The sequence below is a fragment of the Gopherus flavomarginatus genome, chromosome 3 (genome assembly GCF_025201925.1).
Source record: "Gopherus flavomarginatus isolate rGopFla2 chromosome 3, rGopFla2.mat.asm, whole genome shotgun sequence".
Classification (NCBI taxonomy): domain Eukaryota; kingdom Metazoa; phylum Chordata; order Testudines; family Testudinidae; genus Gopherus; species Gopherus flavomarginatus.
The window spans coordinates 213,000,317-213,021,278 of NC_066619.1; the positions used below are offsets into that span (position 1 = coordinate 213,000,317).

Here is a 20,962-nt window from a genome sequence, read left to right on the forward strand (position 1 = left end):
CTTTTGGCCATACTGGTATAGTAAATCTTCAGAGAAACTCACAAGGTTTGAACTCTTTCAAAATGATCAGTGTCTTTCTCTGTTGTCAATGACGGGGAAGCCAAGCTGTTCACAGGATGGTGGCTGCCCCCTATACTATCTGGAAGCGAATCTACTCTTGTCCATTCTCATTCTTGAAATGACCATCGGATGAGGACAGATGTGGCTTCAGTCCCAATGAGAACAATTGAGCTAGCAGTCATTTTGAAAGACTGCTGTTCTTTGTGGAATTCTCTGTAGAACAAGGAGAAGAAACTTTTCACTTTTGAAGAACAACAGGGAGGAAAATGACTGAGCCTTTAGAAATAATTCTTCAAATGTAACCTATGCATAAGACTAAATGGTGTATGTAGCGACAGTTCCAAAACATGGAATTAAAGGTTCAGTCCTGCAGATTTATTCACCTGAAACCTGGTCAACACCTAGGTTAACCTAGCTGTTTCTCTCAGGACTGTGAAAAATTTCACATGCTGTGAGATGTAGTTAGGTCAACCTAACCCCACGGTAGATGCAGCTAGTTCTATGGAAGAATTCTTCTACCAGCCTAGCTAACTGCCTCTAGAGAGGGGAAGCGGCAATCTTTCCATCACTATAGCAAATTTCTACACTACAGCAGCATTGCTGCAGTGGTGCCAATGCAATGTAGACATGCTCTGAGAAACATGATAGAATTGTCCCTTGAGAACAATGGGACTACTCAGATTTGTAAAGTTATTCAGGTTTCCAGGATTGAGATCTTAGTATGTAATGATGATGACATTTCTTTGGAAACAAGTTACCTTTTGAGCCTGCTAGCCACTTGTGAGTTGTTCTTAAGCCATTTTTCCTCAAAGTACCAGATGTATAGATGTACAAATTACTAGCTTAAAAAGAAGGCCTTAATATGTCTTATGAAATGAAGGAAATTCTAAAATCAGTTATTCTCTTATGAACTGTAACACTGTACGTACTGAGTTCAGAATTTCTGAACATCTAGGTCAGTGATTCTCCAAGCCGGTCTGCCACTTGTGCAGGGAAAGCCCCTGGCGGGCCGGGCCAGTTTGTTTGCCTGCCGTGTCTGCAGGTTCGGCTGATCGTGGCTCCCACTGGCCACGGTTCACTGCTCCAGGCCACTGGGGGTTGCAGGAAGTGGCGCAGGCCAAGGGATGTGCTGGCCGTTCTTCCCCCGTTGGCCTGGAATGGTGAACTGTGGCCAGTGGGAGCCGCAATCGGTGGAACCTGCAGATGCGGCAGGTAAACAAACCAGCCTGGCCTGCCAGGGGCTTTCCCTGAAGAAGCGGGGGACCGGATTTGAGAACCACTGATCTAGGTAATTAACACTACAGATTGTGCAATTTTGGGGTAAATTCAGAATTAGCAGATACCATAGAAATAATGTAAACACCCTTCTTGGAATGGGCCATCAAAATACCCTGAGAGAACCTGCTTCAGTCTGGGAAAAACCTTTTTCTGAGCACACACCCACGGTTGTCACCTACCACCCACACTGGAACCCAGATGGGGTATCATTAGTGCTCCATGACTTCAGCAGCAGCCAGTGTGGCTGACCCCAGGGCCCTGCCCAAGCAGCTGGCTCCAAGGTCAGCGGCTCAGGTGGTCCCAGGGACAGCCACACCAACCGCTTCTGGAGAGACCCCGGGGACTGCCACACCAGCCGCTGCTTGGGCGGCCCCTGGTAGCGGGCCCTGAGTGCCCACTCCCAGCAGCGCCTCCCTGACACTCCCCACTCTTCCATCTCCTCCCAGCAGTGTGCCTCCCCCCTCCCCTCCAAGGTTTAGTCAGGAGTATTTATAGTATAATTCATCAACAGGTCACAGGCCATGAATTTTTGTTTACTCCCCTGACCTGTCCATGACTTTTACTAAAAATAGCCATGACTAAATGATACCCTTAGGGACATCAAACAATTACATCTGAAAATTGATGAGACCCACATCCTGAAATAAATCTTTCCTGCACCCCATCTTCTGACCTTTGAACAACCGCCCCTCCACTTCATCAAGCTCATCATCAGAAGCAAGCTATCCACAGACCAGCACCCACCAAGTGAAAGTGGCACCAGACCCTGTTGTAACAGATGCATAATCTATAGACTTATGTCCATTGTTGTGATGATCAGTACTCCATCCTGTGCACATATACTCGTATGAGAAAAGAAAAGTAATGTGCCTATCCATATTTATGTCAGGTTGGCATGCATTGTATCTTGCTCTTGAAAAAACACTTTCATTGTGTTGGAGGGCAGGGAAGGGAATGTACAGCGCAATTATCAACAATGGGAATGCAAAAATCACTCATCATTGAGAAGAAAAATGAGCATACGGGTTTCTAAGGCTATTCAAAGAAAGGACTCTATTTGGCAACAAATCTAGGAGCAGCCACTTAGGAAGAGCTGTTCAGGGTTTTACTGGCATAGCTGTGTCAGGTAGAGGTATGGATTTTTCACACTTCTGACCACTGTAGTTATTCCTGGAAAACTTTGTCATTTAGATCTGACCCATAGAGACACTGACTTTAGCTTAAATTTAATTTGTCATTATCTGTTTAAATAAAACCATAATAATGTTGTCTACATCATGTTTTGCACAAATTTAAGTTACACTGGTGCAACTTTTTTGTGTAAACAAGCTCTAAGGGTCAAATGTGGATTAAGACCAAAAACATGATCCATTGGATCTTGGGACAGAACTGTTTCTCCGATTTCTACCAAGCTACACTGTTCTTCCTGAAACAACTTGGCCAAAGAACTAAATTTGGATGCCACAAAATAACAACAATAATAAATAATAAAATAGTGGAGGGCAGAACCTCAGTTTCTGTTTTCTGCATCAATTTATTGATTTTGGCCCAGAGCTTCAAGGGTTGTTAGGCATCTAACTCCCATTGAAATCAAAGGGAGTTAGGTGCCTAAATGCTTTTGAGGATCTGGGCCGCAGATCCTTGGTTTGTAACTCCTTGTAAATAATAATTTTTAAATGTCTGATTGTTTAAATACCTTTGCGGGGATGTCAGTAGAAATGTGGATGAAACAAGTACAAAAGCTGCAAGATGATATCTGTTTTGTCCTGTGTTTTTATACTTTGAAATGTAAACTTGTCTTGGAGAGAAAAGCTCACATTTTTTGAGTCTTAAAATTTGGAAGTGCCTTTGAGCTCTCATTCAGACATGTGTGTCATTATTACAGTTCATATTGATGTTTATATTTAAATCCTAGTATTCAAAAGACACATTTGATGAACTAGGAGTGAAGTTGGATTTCTCTGTCACTGTGTACATCTTTCTTATAACTTAAATGAACTGTAAGCATTTCTTTATTCTAAGCAATTAGGGGGTATTGTTTGGATTTTACTGTAGAAAGCAAGCCCCAGGGCAAAAATGGCTGCCTTTTCTGTAGTGTTGCAGTTTATCTTCACTGTTAACTTGTGTGGCCTGGTGCATTTGATAGTCTTAAAACCAGTTCATTCTGTTTTACTTCAAGCTTAGTCACCTTCAGGCATAGTAGGCTGCGTTGATTAAGTCTGCTGTTCCGCCTTTAAGCACTGCTAGATTGTAGCCACTAGCAACCGGGCTGCAATAATTTCCCTTTGATGACATCATCGACTGTGGAAGAACCTAGTTGCTGCAACAAGCCAGTACATAGTCCAAATCCTGATCAAATATGGCAGCTTCCCAGCCTGCTGCTGCTGTTGTGTAAGAAATAGTTCGGTTGTTCTGAACAAACCAACACTCTTTTTGTTTGTTACGCTCATGGATGTATCTTCTGATCCTTATTTACCATACGATGGGGGAGGAGACAACATTCCACTAAGAGAATTGCATAAAAGAGGTATAATGAATTTGTGGTATGATTCAATGTCTTGTGTGTTTGCATGTCTGTGTGGTAGGCTGTTTTCAATTTTGAAGCAGGGCTTTTAATTGCTGCATCAATTTGTTTAGCTTGATTTTGTAGGAAAAGAATCCAGCCCTTACTGATCCTTGTACTGTCCTTTGATTGTTTTTCTCTGTGTGCAGATTAGTCCTGCTTCACATCACATCAGCTAGTGACTCCATTTTTGGTATGCGATAGCCTTTTTAAACTTCTCTTCCATTTCACCAAGAAAATAAATGTATCAATTTTTTTTTTGTAGTTTACTATGACCAAACTGCTAGAAATTTTGTGAAGGAAGCAATTTCATCCTTTTAGATAACTTAAGGGGAATACTGATTACCTTGGTCTTGGAAGTTTCTGTACATGCTTTCAGAATTAACTCCTTCCTGGAATGTTTGAGATGTAAAAGAAAGAGTATTAAAATACAATATATTAATTAAATCAACATCTGTTTTTTTAAAGAAATACATGGTTGTGCTGTTGATACTTCCAGTATTAGCACTTCAGGTATGTAAAAGGTTGTAATAAAGAGGATGGTGGTGAATTGTTACCCTATCCACAGAGGACAGGATAAGAAATAATGGGCTTAAATTGTAGAAGGGAGATTTAGGTTAGACACTAGGAAAAAATTCCTGACTGTAAGAGTAGTTTAAATACTGGAACAAATTACTTATGGAGGTTGTAGAATACTTGTCATTGGGGGTTTTTAAGACTAGGTTTGACATGCACCTGTCAGGGATGGTCTAGATAATTCTTAGTCCTGCCTCAGTGCAGGGGACTAGACTAAATCTATCGAGGTCCCTTCTAGTCCTATATTTCTATTATTTTCTTGCTCACAGATATCAGGATTTTTAAATGAATGTGATGTCATTCCCAACATTGATAAAAATATCTTTTTATGTGCATGGGCACAACCTTTGATTTCTTAAACTACATTGTAGATGTTAAAGCAAAATATGTAAAAGATTTGGTGTAGTATTGGGAAGAGAAGTAGATTCTGTTTCAGTGGAAATAGAGTAAAATCATACCTTCCAAGTCAGGAAAAAGTCTCCTTTGATTGGTTCTCTCTTAGGTCTGTCTGGTTGAACTTTTCTACTCAAAAAGGTATCTCTGCTAATTAAGTACTGTAGGCCTTTCTCAATTTAGTTTCCTCTTGAAGTTGGTTAATGTAACATTGAAATGTCAATATTTGTTGTTTTAGAAAACCATGTTTTGTGATGGAATTTGAGAATAGATAGTTTGAGAATAATAGCTTGATTTACATAAAATGAATTGTTTTTTCTGGATGGTATGGAAATTCTAAGTTCTTTAATCTTAACACTCAAGCTTTTATTTCTACAGAGAAGTAATTAGGCCATGCATTTACTTATTCAGCATTTGCAGCTTGTATTTCAGTGCTTGTTATGAGCAGCTTTTGTGGTTCTTTAGATAATGTGCAATAAGCTACATTAGAACTAGTTGCCTTTTCTCTTGTATAGTGTGTGTCTGTAGAAATTAAAATGTGCTTGTCTTAACTATTACTTTCTGAACACAAGTGTTCTCTGACCAAAATGCCTTTGTGCTGGATAATTTTGCAGGTTGGTTTATAGAATCAATTGTGAAAATTTGGTTGATGATATTTTGTTGTTCCGCTGCAGATTGTTTGGCCTTTTTGGTTGCCTAACATCGCAGAATGTAGTTTTGCAATAATTCTGTAAAGAGGAAATACAGATGAAAGCTTCAAGACACTCAGTATAATTTGTTTTACCATTGTGCATTTTATTTAAGCATTTTAACAGAATAGGCTATATTTTTCTAGGCAATTATTACACATATAGGGTGATGATATAGGGCATAAAGCCAAAGGCAGAGGAACTTGCAGCACCCACTGAGGGCAGTAATCCTGTAACATGCTCTGTCTAGTATGTCATTATTGCTCTTACAAAACACAATTTATACACCCTCTAAAGAAAACCATCCAGAGCTGTACTGAGTATTGACAAGATGGTGACATCACTTGCAGCCAACCAGGAAGCTCCAAGTGTGATTCAGGTCATTCTATAACTTTTGATCAAATTATCTTGAACAATATTCATGATACTTCCGTTTGTTGGAGTGACTTTAGATTGAAAGATCGGCTTACCATTGAATAATAGATCATACTTCTTGCAAATCTTCATTTGGTTAATTCATGTTACCTAAAAACAGTCAGTAGAAAATTTTTGCCTCAAATGTAATGTTTATGCCACACACCGTTGGCAAAAATATGCTTCCTCTCTCTGAGATTCAGTACAAAAGATATATTTCATGTTTTTGTCATCTTGAGATAAAAATGAGGCATGAAATGCTAACAATAAAAATGGAAACATACACCAGGAAACATACCCTGCATGGTTTTTAATGGTATAAACTCTTAACAAATTAATAAGTACTTATTGATGCGGAGAGCAAGTTTCTTAAATCATGTGTGGCGCGGGAGGACTTTTTCATAACTAAAACACAAGATGAAAAAACCATTTAGTGACAAGACAAAAAGATTGCCTATATCTGCATATGGAGACAAAATTAATATCCACATTGCAAAATTGCTTTGTAGTGTTGCTGTGTACTGTTAAACCTTAAACAGCTCTATTGGCTCACCCCAAAAATGGCTGCATTTTAGCAATTATAAAGTAGTGGTTTAATTCAGTGTGGTCTTGTGAGGCTTAGTTAGTTCAATAAAGGTCTATACTAACATTTCCTGATGAAATGAGATATCAAGTATTATATCATTATTAGTATAATCAGACCCAATAAATTTTCCTTAGTCCTTGCTATTGTAAAAGAGCCTATCAGCTTTGGTTATTTCAATCCAAATATATGCCATGTGACACATATCAAATTTTTTAAAACCATTTATTTATTATATGATGATTTATCTTTCAATTGTGATCCACAACCTTCTTCATTCAGAACAAATGTGCTTTATAGTAAATATAAATGTTGAAGTGAATATATGGTCTGAACTTCGTTGAACTTGGCTTTAGGCTGTACTCTTCATACACTATACCTGACTCATCCACAATTCTCCTTATGCTCCCTGTTGTGCTAATCTAAAATTAGAGACATTGTCAATTTGAAATCCAGCCAATTTTAAAAAAACAGTTACAAATACTGCAGTCAGGAAAATGGGTTTTTGATGCTGAAATGCGACTGCTCTTGTGTGTGAAGTAAAGTGCATATGTGTTTGATGGATCATGCCCAACTGACTATGCAAAGTACTGTCAAGTGCACAAGTAAAAATCTTTCTTTAATCTAATCTTTCAGTTTTAATTATCTTAGGTGTTACTTTCATCTGTAATATGTCTTTTTTTTAAAAATTCAGAGTAAAGTGTTTGGTTTATTTTTAAGAAAACTATCCCTTTAAGTACTTGACTACTGTTCATTTTCCCCCTAGCTGTCTCATGCAGTTAATAATAGAAGGATATTTACATGAAGTACTACAGTACTGAATTATAAGATGATACTGAGATTGTCCAACACGAAGATTTTTATTGGTAACTTTTTTTCTCATGAGCCCAGTTTTGCACCATTTTTGACAGTCAGACTTTTTCGATATTTCCAAAGTATCAAGAGTTCTCTTGCTTGCCAGCTTGTCGCAGATGTGCTCACGGAGTTTGATGTTTCCAAGTGATTCTGAAGGGGAATGTGCATCTTCACCATTTACTCAGATTCCCGATTTTAAAAAACAAAGGCAGTGCACATAATGGGCCTGATCACTGAAATCAGTGAAAAACTCAGATTGACTTAAGTAAGCATTGGATCAGGCTCTGTGTGTACATAACATGTGTGCAGCAACTTATTTAAAATGTGTTTTGAAATTCTCAAAACTGTTTAAGAGATCCAGCATTTGACTTGTGTGACTTACTTGCTAGCTATGGTACCCACTTAAATATGGTGTATGTTAAAAATGTCTGTCTGTCTTACTGTAAGGTCTCAGATTTGACCTATGACGTCAATATTTTTGTAAATCTAGGGAAACATTTTTCCAATGAGACAGCACAGTAACTGATAGCATTATTATTTACTATATATATTTTAGGCACCCATCACCATGATACCTAAGTATGTTTTACATGACTTTAATTGCATGGTCAGCATTCACATTAAGGGAGCAAAACCAACAAATTCCCCTACTGCAGTGGTTCTCAAACTTTTGTGTTGGTGATCCCTTTCACATAGCAAGCCTCTGAGTGCAACCCCCCCTCCTTATAAATTAAAAACACTTTTGTGTCTATTTAACACCCTTATAAATGCTGGAGACAAAGTGGGGCTTGGGGTGGAGGGTGACAGTTTGCAACCCTCCATGTAATAACCTTGCGACCCCCTGAGGGGTCCAGACCCCCAGTTTGAGAACCTCTGCCTTATTGCCTGTAGATACCGGATAGAGGATATTATCATCTAAGAACAACTTGAGTCACATTCTTCATACATATGTACAAAACCTCAGAAAAGAATAAGATCTACTTGTGTGTGCTAGGCTCTACCCTTGCATGGGGCTCTTGATTATAGGCACATCTAATGTCTGGTGCGGGGTGGGTGGGCTGGAAGCTAGCTACCACAGAGCTTTAAGGCCGCATTGTGACTTTCCATATTCATGTGTGTAGGAGATGTGTGCACACACCCATCCAAAGCTATAATTTGTTCCTGGATGATTTTATCTATAATGGAAGAAGAGTCATAAAAAGAGTTGTTTAGGCTGACCATGGATGAAATGACAAATTCAGAGCCAGGATGAGTGGGGAGAGGCTGTGACTGAAGAGGTCTCCAGCGTAACTTACAGATCTCGGGGGACTGGTCTGGCTTAGATTTTGAATGGTCAGCCTTCTTGGGCTGCCCTCTGGCCCCAACACTATGTGCTGTGGCCTTGGCCTCTGCTTCAACATGTCCCCTCCTTTGCCAGAATCCAAAATGGGGGGGAGGCTCTTATGCTATAAGTTCATCAAATTTGACTTTGCCAATTGACAGACTCTATTAGCCGGAATTCTTCTAGTATTTAGTTATAGTTTATCTGGATGCTTTGCCTGTATGATTGGTAATGTTTTATGTTTAGCATTTATAATAGGTATTCGCAAACTCAGAAGGTATATCTGGCCTGGACATGTAGTCAAATGTCATGACTGCCATAGGCCCACTTGTAGATCTCCTCTGTTGGGTCCTGCCTTTGGCCCTGCAAGACAGTAAATAAATACATACTGTGTAGTAGGCTATATGTATGTGGCATGTGACACTTTGAAACCTGGTCATGGTGGTTTCCCCATTGCTGACATTTAAAACATTTATTTTGTGTGTTTCTAAAAGATGTGCTGTAGGAATTATTCTGGGGAAGTTCTATGGATGGTGTTATATTGGAGGGAAGAGTAGATGATCACACTGGTCCTTTCTGGCCTTGGAATATATGAATCTGTGAAATCTTTTCCATGCTATTTACATCTTTCTTTGTTTCCCCCAGTCCATAGTCTGCATTTTGTCTATGTAGATCATAAAGCCTTTAAACTGGTGACCCATATATGGCTTCTCATATATGTGTGTGAGGTGCTGAGCACAGTACGAGAACTAGATGAATAGTATTAAGTTATTTCCTTCCTAATCATGTATTTACCCTTCAGATAAACATTTCACCCATGTTTGAAAAATAAAACAATTATTTTCTGTTGCATCAAAGTGACAGTATGTGAGTGTTTTTCCCTCACCTAAATATCAAACATTGAATAATCTTAGTTTACATTTTTGTGCTCTACCATGTACAGCAGTGGGTGGGTGGTTTTTTGTTTTTGTTTTTTGGTTTTTTTTGACTAACCTTTCCAGTATTGACCCCTTCTTTCCTCACCATCTTATGTTCATCTCCAGGCACCCCATAGTAGCAGGTTATATGGACTCACTGGAGATAAATGGAAGGCACAGCCTCTGGGTATGTAGTTACAGTCTTACAGGCAGAGGATGTGGTTCTCCAAAAGGCTTTTGGTTTGTTATGCTGCCATTTACCCCTCTTCTTAGTCCTACTGCCCTTGAAAAAAAAATTTTTTTAACTCTAGGTTTTTTTATTTTGTTTTGTTCTGGTGTGGGTGGGTGTTTGTCACACATCATTGTGTAAATGTGTACTTCTGGCTTTTCCTGTTCTCCAAGCTTTGTCCCAGTGAATCAGGCTTACTAGGTACTCCTTCTCAAGTAGAATGACAACCTCTGTACATACCACAAAGATTTTGTTTTTAAGTGCTTCATTACTGCTATTTCTTTGACAGAAGACAGACAACAGTAAACTTTTGTCTGCTTTAATCAGAACCTTAACGCTATCTCGTTGGATTGATATAGAAATACACATGTATGGGCATAAATGTATAGCTATTTTTTGTGGACTTTCATTCTATTTTAAATGACCTGAAACTATGTGTACTGTACTTCAGGAGACCCCCTCTGTCACTTGCTGACAAGGGACACAAAGGTGAAGCAAGGCCTGGGTTTAGTATACTGCCTCTGAAAAGCTCCTCTTCCTTCTGATTTTAGCACTCAGCAGGTTTTAATGATGATGTTGGGGAGGGCTAATCCCTGCCTCCAGTGTAGACTTATTAGCTTGACTTATTAGATTTTCAGTGGCCAGTGAGTCACACAGTTGAAATATTTTCCTTTTTCACTAGGAGAGGGCTAGCATTGTTGGTCACCCAATGCTAACAGCTGGAACAATAGTAACTAGCCATATTGCAGGACAGAGTACTTCTATTAGAGATTGTCCCTGGAAAATAGGGATGTCTGAGCATTGATAACTGTAGCATGGTAGGCTCTTAAAACATGTTCTTCCTAGAAAAGCTAGTGTGTCCAGTAACTGGACTTTTCCTTAGGAGACCTGGGGTCTTTTTCTTGCTCTACCATTGACTCACTGTGTGACATTGTCCATCCTTTAGTTTCCCCATCTCTAAATGGATATAACACATACACTTCTTGAAAGTTTGGAGATCTGTGAATATATAAGTGCTAAACATTTTTAGTATCATTCCTGTCTGACTGAGCCTGTGACAGGTATCGATGTGTCCAAACTTTGTCCAGCTGAGACATGCATTGACAGTTTGAGTGATGTATCCAGTTGGCATAAATTGTGATTTCTGTTTCTACAGCTGTGCCGCTGTAGCATGGACACTTACTACAGGGGCTTCTTCCACTGTGTGGTAAATCTGTCACTGTAGTAAAGCCAGCTTTCCAAGAGGTGGTAGCTAGGTCAACAGAAGAATTCTTTAGTCTACCTAGTGCTGTCTATGTTGGAGCTTAGGTTGGGTTATGTCTCCCAGGACTATGAATTTTTCACACCCATGAGTTATGTTGCTGGGTCCACCTAACTTTCCTGTGTAGACAACCAGCCTTAAGTTTTGTCTGTAGTTTTTTACTGAACCTCATTGGTTAATAAGAGGGGTATCTTTCAGTACCTGTAAGTGATGCATAGAAGTGATATTTTTTGTGTAGATGCTCAGATACAACAGTGATGGGTGATGTGACAAACACCTAGACAAATTGATAGTTTCTGTTGATTGATTATAAAGAGAATACTGCATGTATCCTAGATGTTAGCCTCCCTCTGCTCACCGTTGTTATCTGACCCAAGAAAGAGGTATAGCAAGGAAGGAGTGTTGCAATGCCTGTGGTGTGGCAATTGAGAGTGGCAAGTGTGTTATAAAAATACTTTCTTCTGCTTAAAATAATATTTACTGAAATGTGTGCAAACGTTTTCTGCCCTGGCTCAGACTTATAAATCAATTTAAACAGAATGCATTGGTGCCTTCTGTGGGATTTCATGTCATGGAATGTGAGGGCAGGAACCTGCCATGTCCTGTCCTCCCCTTCTCCCCCCCGCCCCCCCAAAAAAATCACTGGTATTCATGGGCAGGAGCCCACAAGTTTCCTCCACTGAGGGCTTATCCCATAAGTTAAAACTTATTAGCTGACAGGTTATTTTTTTAAAAAAAATAACCTATTTCCATAATCTAGAAATGATCCACGGATGCTTTCAAAACCTCGTTATGGCTATTTTTAACTCTATTGAGCTGTGAAAGGACGACAGAGAATGATGGTTGAGCTCCTGAAGAGAGAATGAAACAACAGGGGGCTGGACTAGATGACCTTTCAAGGTCCCTTCCAGTTCTAGGAGATAGGTATATTTCCAATTATTATTATGTAACCCTGGGGGAGATATTCATGGAGAAGTGAGAAAATAAGCATTAAAAATATGTAATGGAAATACAACATGAGAAGAATTATGGAACAGCCTGCTGTGCAGAGCTCATCGTGGAGCTGCAAGGACAGAAAACCTACATAAGAGCTCCCCTCAACAGGGTGAAGCATATGGCAATCACTGCCTAGGAGGTTAACACACCTGATTGCTACCAGTTTTGGAAGATCAGTTGTCAGGGCTTTTGTCATGGAGGTTTGTGCTTCTATCAATAGGGTGCTGCTACTCCTGGTCATAAAGCTTGGTAATTGACAGGAGGTAATTGAGGGGGTTTTATTGTTGGGGTTCCCAAATTGCATTGATGCGACCCATGTGCGTATCTGTGCCCCCTATACCAGGCCTCAGTGTTCATCAGCAGAAAGAGGTATTTCTCCATGATGCTCCTGGCTGGTCACCATGGCAGGTTCATTCATATTGATGTGAGGTGGTTTGGAAAGGACTGTGGTACCAGTATCTTTAGATACTCATGCCTGTTTTCTGCAATGAGAAATAGAACTTTTGCTCCCAGGACCACTGTGGACATTAATTGTGTTGTGATTTCTGTTGTCATTCTGGAGACTCATCTTATCCTCTGCTTCCCTGACATATGAAGCCTTTTACTGACACTTGGTTAGGAGAAAGGACCTGTTTAATTAGCGGCAGAATGACGGTGGTGTGTACATTTGGAAGACTGCAGAGAAAGTGGGGGTACCTCATGACTGGAGGCTGCTGAGGAATAGCTGCTTCATGTGGTAGGAGCTTGCTGCGTTTTGCACATTTATGAGAGAAAGGGAGAGAGCCTCTTAGGTGGGTGGGAGGCAAAGGTTGAGAGACTTCCTGAACAGCCAAATTGACTGCCTCTGCTAAAGGTTAAAATTGGTCAGGGACACAAGCTCAAGGATGCATTGTGTTCCTACTTTAAGGCTAGGTTTTATTGTTCCTTTAATTATGCTTTGTGCAAGGATTTTATTACATCTTTCAACTGAGTTGTAAATAAAGAATTTTACTGATCTTCGCACAGGTCAAATTTAAAATGAATGGAATTGTGGCAAGACATGCAAGTGCTGAGTGCACACATGTTTGTGCTGATGAGGTCATAAACATGTAGGTGAGGTAGAAACAGTTCTCCATGTCTTAGGATGTGGCATGGCAAGCAATATAATTGTAGGAATTTCCACTATTCTTTGTCTTGGGATCTGCAGTGAGGAAAGGTCAGTTCCTTGTAGTTGGGGAAGGGATAAAGTACTTCCAGCATATACAGTGTTTTCAAGGGGCTTCTGGACATGGTTAGGTTAGCGTGATGGCTGTGAACATAGTGTCACTATTTTCTCCAGGAGAGCCATCTGCCTGTTTATCATCACCCGAATCTGTGAGAGCATCTTCTCTCTCTTCTTGGTATCCTGTTGAAGGAAACCATCCTTCCACTCTTCTGTATTCTTCTCTCTTCTCTGGGATGCAGCCACAAGGCCACTGAACATGCCCTCTTGTGTCCTCTTTCTCATCCCCAAAAGATTTGTCAGGCATTCAGCCACTGATAATAAATCGTCATCCCCATGGACAGGACTATCAGGTGCCAGAGGGGCTGAGAAATAGCACAGTAGCTACTGTACCAATTCTAGCCTCCATCCCAGCAATGATAAAATGTTGCTTTTTCTTCAGGTTTGGAATTCCAAATTCTCATGGGCTTGCCCTGGCCTGCCGTGAATAATTGTTCCGAACCCAAGGGATTAACAATGCTCAGAGTGTGTTTTAAAAGTAACCATGAATGTCTTACAGTCCTATATATTTTGAAATTTGTCTGTTGCCCAATTTACCTCATAAAATGTAAAGGTAGCTAAAAGCTCACACGTGATTTTAAAGTACTTTTCCTCATGTTTTTCTTACTCTGTATCTGATACTACAGTAAACGTGCCTGCCATGCAATATGTTTGATTCTTTTTAACCCTCCCCCACAGTGTGGCCGTCTTGAGCAGGGAACAAGACAATTGACTAGACGCAAGATTGAGCGTTAAGCAGCACAGGAAGGTGGTGATAGTGGGGCACATGTTTGGGGGATTTAATGTTTCAGAGAAATAAACACTTTCGAGCTTAAATTCTCTGGCATTGTTATTTTTTGCATGCTGGGGGAGGGTGGGCAGATAAAAGCCAAGCAGGTGGAGAGAAGCTCCTAGCTCATATCTGCCTAACTTGGTGGCACCATGATAGTACCGAGAACACGGGGTTTAAATCCGCCTAGAGAACACACAGTACTTAAAGGGAGAGGTCCCCTCCCTAGCATTGTCAGACTTGTTTTCTTTCTGGGTTTGGGGCTTTCCCTGGTCTCCAGTGCTGGGACTGCCCCTGAGCTTTTCAAGTTGATGAGATCCTGGCTGTCCATGGCAATCCTCACCTATTCACAGTGGTATTCAGCTACTTGGGTTTATTCTGTGCTGTGAAGAACATGCCAGGATTCAGTGCTGGCCTCCCTTGTGAGAATTCAGTCTAGCTCCTCACAGGTGCATATCTTCCAAGATCTTGTTACTGTGTTTGGAATTTTTATAACTGCCAGAATGGCTTTTATTTGTTGTGGTACTGTACTGCACCTGGGAGTGCCCTCTCTCCTGCCTTTGATTTGATATCCTCTCATACCTCTTGGCATTTGCAGCCCCTTGAGCAAGGTGATCCTCTTCAAAACAGTCTCTTTAGCAGACTGCATTGCAGTCTGTTGCAAGCCAGCTCTTCCCAGACTGTTGGGTTAATGCCTCCCTTCTTAAGATAGACTTTCAGAGTGCCATTGTAGTGTTTTTTATGTCCCCCATGAGTCCTCTTACCGTGACTAAGTTGAGAAAAGAGGACTTGTTTCAGAAGACAAGTATCAGCCATCCACACTCAATGACCAACCCAGTGAAGTTGATGTTTCATAATCTTTGCCTCAACACTGGTGATGTTAGCTGCAGAGAGAACACTGGAATTGGTGCAGTGGTCTTCCCAAGGCAGCAAGGTGGGTACCACTCCAGACACTTAAGATGTCTTCAGTATGTCACCCATATTTCGCACATAAAGAAGAGCAGGGCTGACTACTGCATTATAGACTAGGATCTTAGTTTCCATTTGCTGATCTCTAAAGACATGACGGAGCAACTTTTCCAAAGGATACACTGGCACAATTGATCCTGTGTTCAATCTCCACATTAAGATTGTGCAAATTGTGCAAAACATAATTCATGGGTCGAGATTCAAAAAATAATTGCTGTTGTGATTGCTGTTCTCTTATATAGTCAGTGTTGTTTTTGAGAGAAGGTTGATTTATTTCTTCCACGCTCCTTCTGTGCTCCTTCAACCTATTCATTGGAAGCGTCTATCTTGGGAGAATGCTGGTGCTGCCAAATGTGTGAGGTAAAAAGGAGTGTAGTGAAACAGTGGTACAAGACTTGCTTTTTATACAGCACTTCCAGCCTCTGCCTGACTAGGGAGTAAGGACTGGGCACGGGGCACTCAAACTTGAATACACTGCTTTCTGGGTCCTGTGTTACTATATAGCTGCTAGGTCAGCTCTCTGTTTTAATCATTTTTATCACTGCTTATGTTTATTTTACAATAACCAGCGGCTATGAGACATTTGTAATCAAGGATGTTGGCAAGAAATAGTGGTAACCTTAAAGGGACATCATCAACTTGAAATCTAGTTAGTTTCAACAGTGAGTTAAAAGTAGTTTTAGACAACATGCCTCACCTCTGCCAGTTTTTGTGATTTTTGTTTTTTACAGCTAAGTTTTCCTAAATTTAGTGCATTATGTGTAGTAAAACAATAGTGAGAGCTACTCATTTTTCACAATGTGCTACCGAGCTTGCTCAAGAACCCACACAAAGAGTAATCAAGTAGCTTGCAGACTGTGTTGATGAATATTTAACCAATGGAAATATTAAGTCAGTAATGCTGAAATTCAGATTGGAGCTGAACACCAGAAATAAAGTACTGACAGCAACAGCCATGGGCCTAAGCGAAGCCCTTCGGAGGAGAAAATTTAATGAATACAGGTATTCCAAACAGCTGTCCTTTTATTTTATTTCATTTTTTTTAACGTGCTTAAGATAGTGATGTATAATGTGCACTTTTAAAATAATAAACTTTTGTGGTCTTTTGGCTATGGCCAAGTATGGTGATTTTGGCACAGACACTGTCTTGTGCTGTGTGTTCATACTGTTCCTAGCACAGTGGGGCCTGATTTAGAGCTAGAGCCTTGGTTGCTGTTGCAGTACAAATACATTAGAATGATAAACCAGCTGAGTTCTTGATGGAGTTATTGATTCTTTTCTGTTTCCTTAGTCTTTTACACTAACATATTTGAACAAGCTACTAATTTGAAAAAATGTCTAGAAAGATGGTGGTGATTTGGGGGGGGAAATACAACACCCTCCGGCCCCCCAATCAAAAACCTTAATATGTAGAAATTTCCCAAATGGAGATTGTCCATACACAAATTTTTGATAATTAAAGCACTTACAGGGAAAGGTTTACACCGACAATATTTCTATTGCAGACTGTAATAATTTTCTCATCCTTTCTCTGCCACAGGAACTCATTATACAATGACAAATGGAGGAAGCATTAATAGTTCAACACACTTACTGGACCTCTTGGATGAACCCATTCCTGGAGTTGGAACATACGATGACTTCCACACCATTGACTGGGTGCGAGAGAAGTGCAAAGACAGAGAAAGGCACAGACGGGTACTTGAGATCAATAACTATCATTGAAATTTACTTAATGTTGTGTATTGGGATTAAGATCTGATCCAGCAACACATAACCATGTGCATAACTTTAAACATGGAAATAATTCCACTGGCTTCAGTCACATTCATAAAGCTCACCCATGTGCTTACGTGTGTTGCTGGATTGGAGTCTCAGTCAATAAGTGTCATATTTCTGTGATAGCATTATATCTTAGGAAGGCAAACAGTAATTTAAGGCAGTGAAAACACAGGCCATGTCCACAACAACCCCCCTTTCAGCCTCCAAATGTGGAAGTATTTGTACCAGTATACACTTTTATACTAGTGTAGCTCCTTCCCATACACTAAGGGAAATAAACTGTGCTTGTATAAGGCCTGGTCTACACTACAGGGTTAGGTCGAATTCAGTCGCATTAGGTCAATTTAAAAATGAGTGCGTCCACACAACCTATCCCATTCCGTCGATCTAAAGGGCTCTTAAAATCGACTTCTGTACTTTTCCCCGGTGAGAGTAGTAGCAGCTAAATCAAATTTGCTAGGTCGAATTTGGGGTAGTGCAGATGCAAATGGATGGTATTGGCCTCTGGGAGCTATCCCAGAGTGCTGCATTGTGACCGCTCTGGACACCACTTTGAACTCCAATCCACTAGCCAAATACAAAGGAAAATCCCCGGGGCTTTTGAATTTCATTTCCTCTTTGGTTAGCGCGGCGAACTCAGCAGCATAGGTGACTATGCAGTCCCCTCAGAATCATAGAGCGTAGAATGTTTCTGTGATCCCCCTATCATCTCCGTTCCTGAGGTTATCGCAGATTAGAAAGCGAAAATAACGCACTCGCGATGACATGTTTTCCAAGCTCATGGAGTCCTCCCGCACTGATAGGGCACAGCTTAATGCATGAAGGCATTCAGTGGCAAAGGCCAGGAAAGAATTAAGTGAGTGCGAAGAGCAGAGGCAGGACGCAATGCTGAGGCTAATGGGGGAGCAAATGGACATGATTAAGCATCTGTTGGAGCTGCAGGAAAGCCAACAAGAGCACAGACCCCCGCTGCATCCACTGTATAATTGCCTACCCTCCTCCCCATGTTCCATAGCCTCTTCACGCAGACGCCCAAGAACACTGGGGGAGAGGCTCCAGGCACCCAGCCACTCCACTGGAGAGGATGACCCAAGCAACAGAAGGCTGTCATTCAAACAGTTTGATTTTTAGTGTGACTACGATAAGCAATGTGCCCTTATCCTTCTCTCCTCCCCCACCCCACCTGGGCTACCTTGTCCATGATCTTCTTTTTTTTTTTTTTTTTTTAAATTAATAAAGAATGCATGGTTTCCAAACAATAGTTACTTTATTTCGAAGGGAGGAGGGTGGTTGGCTTACAGAGAATTTAAAATCAACAAAGGAGGGCCGAGGGGATTGCATCAAGGAGAAACACAACTGTCACACCAAAGCCTGGCCAGTCATGAAACTGGTTTTAAAAGCCTCTCTGATATGCAGCATGCCTTGCTGTTCTCTTCTGATTGCCCAGGTGTCTGGCATGAAACGATTGTCGGCCGTTGTTTTCATGGAGGGAGGGGCGACTGACGATGTGTACCCAAAACCATCTGCGACAATGTTTTTACCCCATCAGGGATTGGGAGCTTAACCCAGAATTCCAATAGGCGGCGGAGAGTGCGGGAACTCTGGGATAGTTACCCACAGTGCACCTCTCCGTAAGTCGATGTTAGCCACGATAGTGAGGATACACTCCGCCGACTTAATGCGCTTAGTGTGGACGTAGGCAATTAACTGTATAAAATTGATTTCTAAAATTGACTTCTATAAAATCGACCTAATTTCGCAGTATAGACATACCCTAAGGCACTGGTATAACTACATCCAGACTAGGAGTTGTACTGATACTTATTTCGATTAAAAAAAAACCATACACTTAACCAAAATAGTTATCAATATAAAAATTGCGTAGACCAGGCCTTAGTTTAAATGGGAAGTGTCTCTCCCATTTCCCTCTTCCAAATCTGCCCCATCCCACAAACCTATCTTTTCTCTTTTCGTATGGGGCTCTTCTGGAAATCTTAATCCTTCAGGCGCCTCATCAGGAAAGCACATAAGCACTTAACGTAAGCCCTGGGATTTAAGGTTTTTGCTTACAGATGCTTTCATGATTTGGGATCGCAGTGGTCTTTACACAGTGACATATTAGATACTGCCATTTTATCTGAGGTATAATTTTATTCTAAATAAGCAAAAACTGTATCCTCTAAAAGAAAGTAAACTGTTTTAAAGGTAATTGCTGTGCTTTTGGGAGACCCACATTAATGTACTGGAAGGGGGGGGGTGTTTGAAACACTTTGAAGATGTGAAATTTTTTTTTAACTGATCTAAAGAAACTGTTTAAAAACTAAGGGTAATTTTAAGCATCAGTCTGCTAAACTGCCTACTTTCAAGAGTCAGGAAGAAATTCCTTCTATGTTCAACACTGAACGATCGTCTAGTCCTTTCTCTGAAGCACTGCGTATTTGTTGGTTATGGAAACAAGATAAACTATGTAGACTGATCTGATCTGTTTCTGCAAATCCTACATTACTTTTAAAAAATACCAACCAAACCATAACTGTAGTATCTAGTGCCCCTCTCAGATAAACAGGTCTGTTTGCAGTGGATCTGAGAACACGTGTGCAATCTAATTGTGTGAGTTGCATGGGGGTTATCCGTTTCTGTGGAGCATTTTTTATTTTTAAATAATTCTTTCTTCCATAACTGAGTTGTAAATAAGTGATAGTTAACACAACTTCATCTTGTTCCTGAAGATGTACTGGCTAGTATGTGCCATTCGATGGAGTGCCAGCATGCTCAACTGCAGGCAAGATGATCTCACAATAGTAGTTGGTCTAGAGGATTGAAACTAATATTGCTGATAACGAAAAGTAGTTTCTTTAGATTCAGTGGTAGGGATTTGAGAAGCTAGAGCAGTGAGTTTATAGTCACTGAACAACTGTGGAATGTATATAGCTACCGTAAATTGTGTAAGCCTTCGTACCCACGCTGCTTAGAGGAGGGGGGAGAAAAACTTGTAAAAGACTAGTTTATAGAGACATTTAAAGGATACTTTGAATGTCTATTATATGAGTGCCAAAATGTATGCTGTTTGTTTTATTTTAAAGGAATCTTGTTAATATGAAATCAGTTTAAAAATATAGTCAAAATAATTTTAGGGCTTTTATATTTTTGTGCTTTTACAATTGTATTTTCTGTTTATAACACATTTTTCTCACTCTTTTTGCAATGTGAAAATTCCACAAGAACAGGGGAAGAAAATGATACAGACATGATTTCTATTTGCAGATTAACAGCAAGAAGAAAGAATCAGCCTGGGAGATGGCAAAAAGTTTGTATGATGCATGGTCAGGATGGCTAGTAGTCACACTAACTGGTTTGGCATCAGGTAAAGACAATAGAATACAATTTCATAACTTTTCCAATCTTTTCTGATCATTCCTGAGTTTCCATAGTACATGTGTTTTTGTGTGTCCCTGTACTAACAATTACCATTATATTGTTCTGATATCTGTCCAAAACCCCATTACTGTAAATGCATAAATGAGGGGAAAATTATTTTTGTAGAACAGGATCAGGCTAATAGTGTAATCTCATTTTAGAGAAGCAAGGTTAAAAATCAAGTGAGTAATATTATCCTTTTGAAAAGTTCCAGAATGATAGGCTTTCAGAGATTAAGGCCTGGTCTACACTACGACTTTAGGTCGAATTTAGCAGCGTTACCTCGATTTAACCCTGGACCCGTCCACTCAACGTCCTTTTTTGACTTAAAGGGCTCTTTAAATCGATTTCTTTACTCCACCTCTGACGAGGGGATTAGCGCTGAAATCGGCCTTGCCAGGTCGAATTTGGGGTAGTGTGGATGCAGTTCGAGGGTATTGGCCTCCGAGAGCTATCCCAGGGTGCTCCATTGTGACCGCTCTGGACAGCGTTCTCAACTCAGATGCACTGGCCAGGTAGACAGGAAAAGACCCACGAACTTTTGAATTTCATTTTCTGTTTGGCTAGCGTGTTTGCAGAGCTCATCAGCATAATGTGCAAATTGCCAGAGCACATTGCCTGGCCCGTAC

General features: G+C 40.4%; 1 protein-coding gene across 6 annotated transcripts in view; it reads left to right on the top strand.

The window, feature by feature from the left end:
- CLCN3 (chloride voltage-gated channel 3) overlaps window positions 1–20,962 on the top strand; it is a 113,260-nt gene that overhangs the window by 56,361 nt on the left and 35,937 nt on the right. For 4 of the 6 annotated variants that reach the window (XM_050945330.1, XM_050945325.1, XM_050945328.1 and 1 more), the window contains 2 exons: window positions 16,675–16,832; window positions 20,181–20,280. In XM_050945330.1, the coding sequence (XP_050801287.1) occupies window positions 16,675–16,832; window positions 20,181–20,280 (258 nt within the window). Of the gene's footprint in view, window positions 1–3,625; window positions 3,866–16,674; window positions 16,833–20,180; window positions 20,281–20,962 lie in introns of those variants that run through there. The other 2 variants (XM_050945327.1, XM_050945329.1) reach the window with 2 other exon arrangements.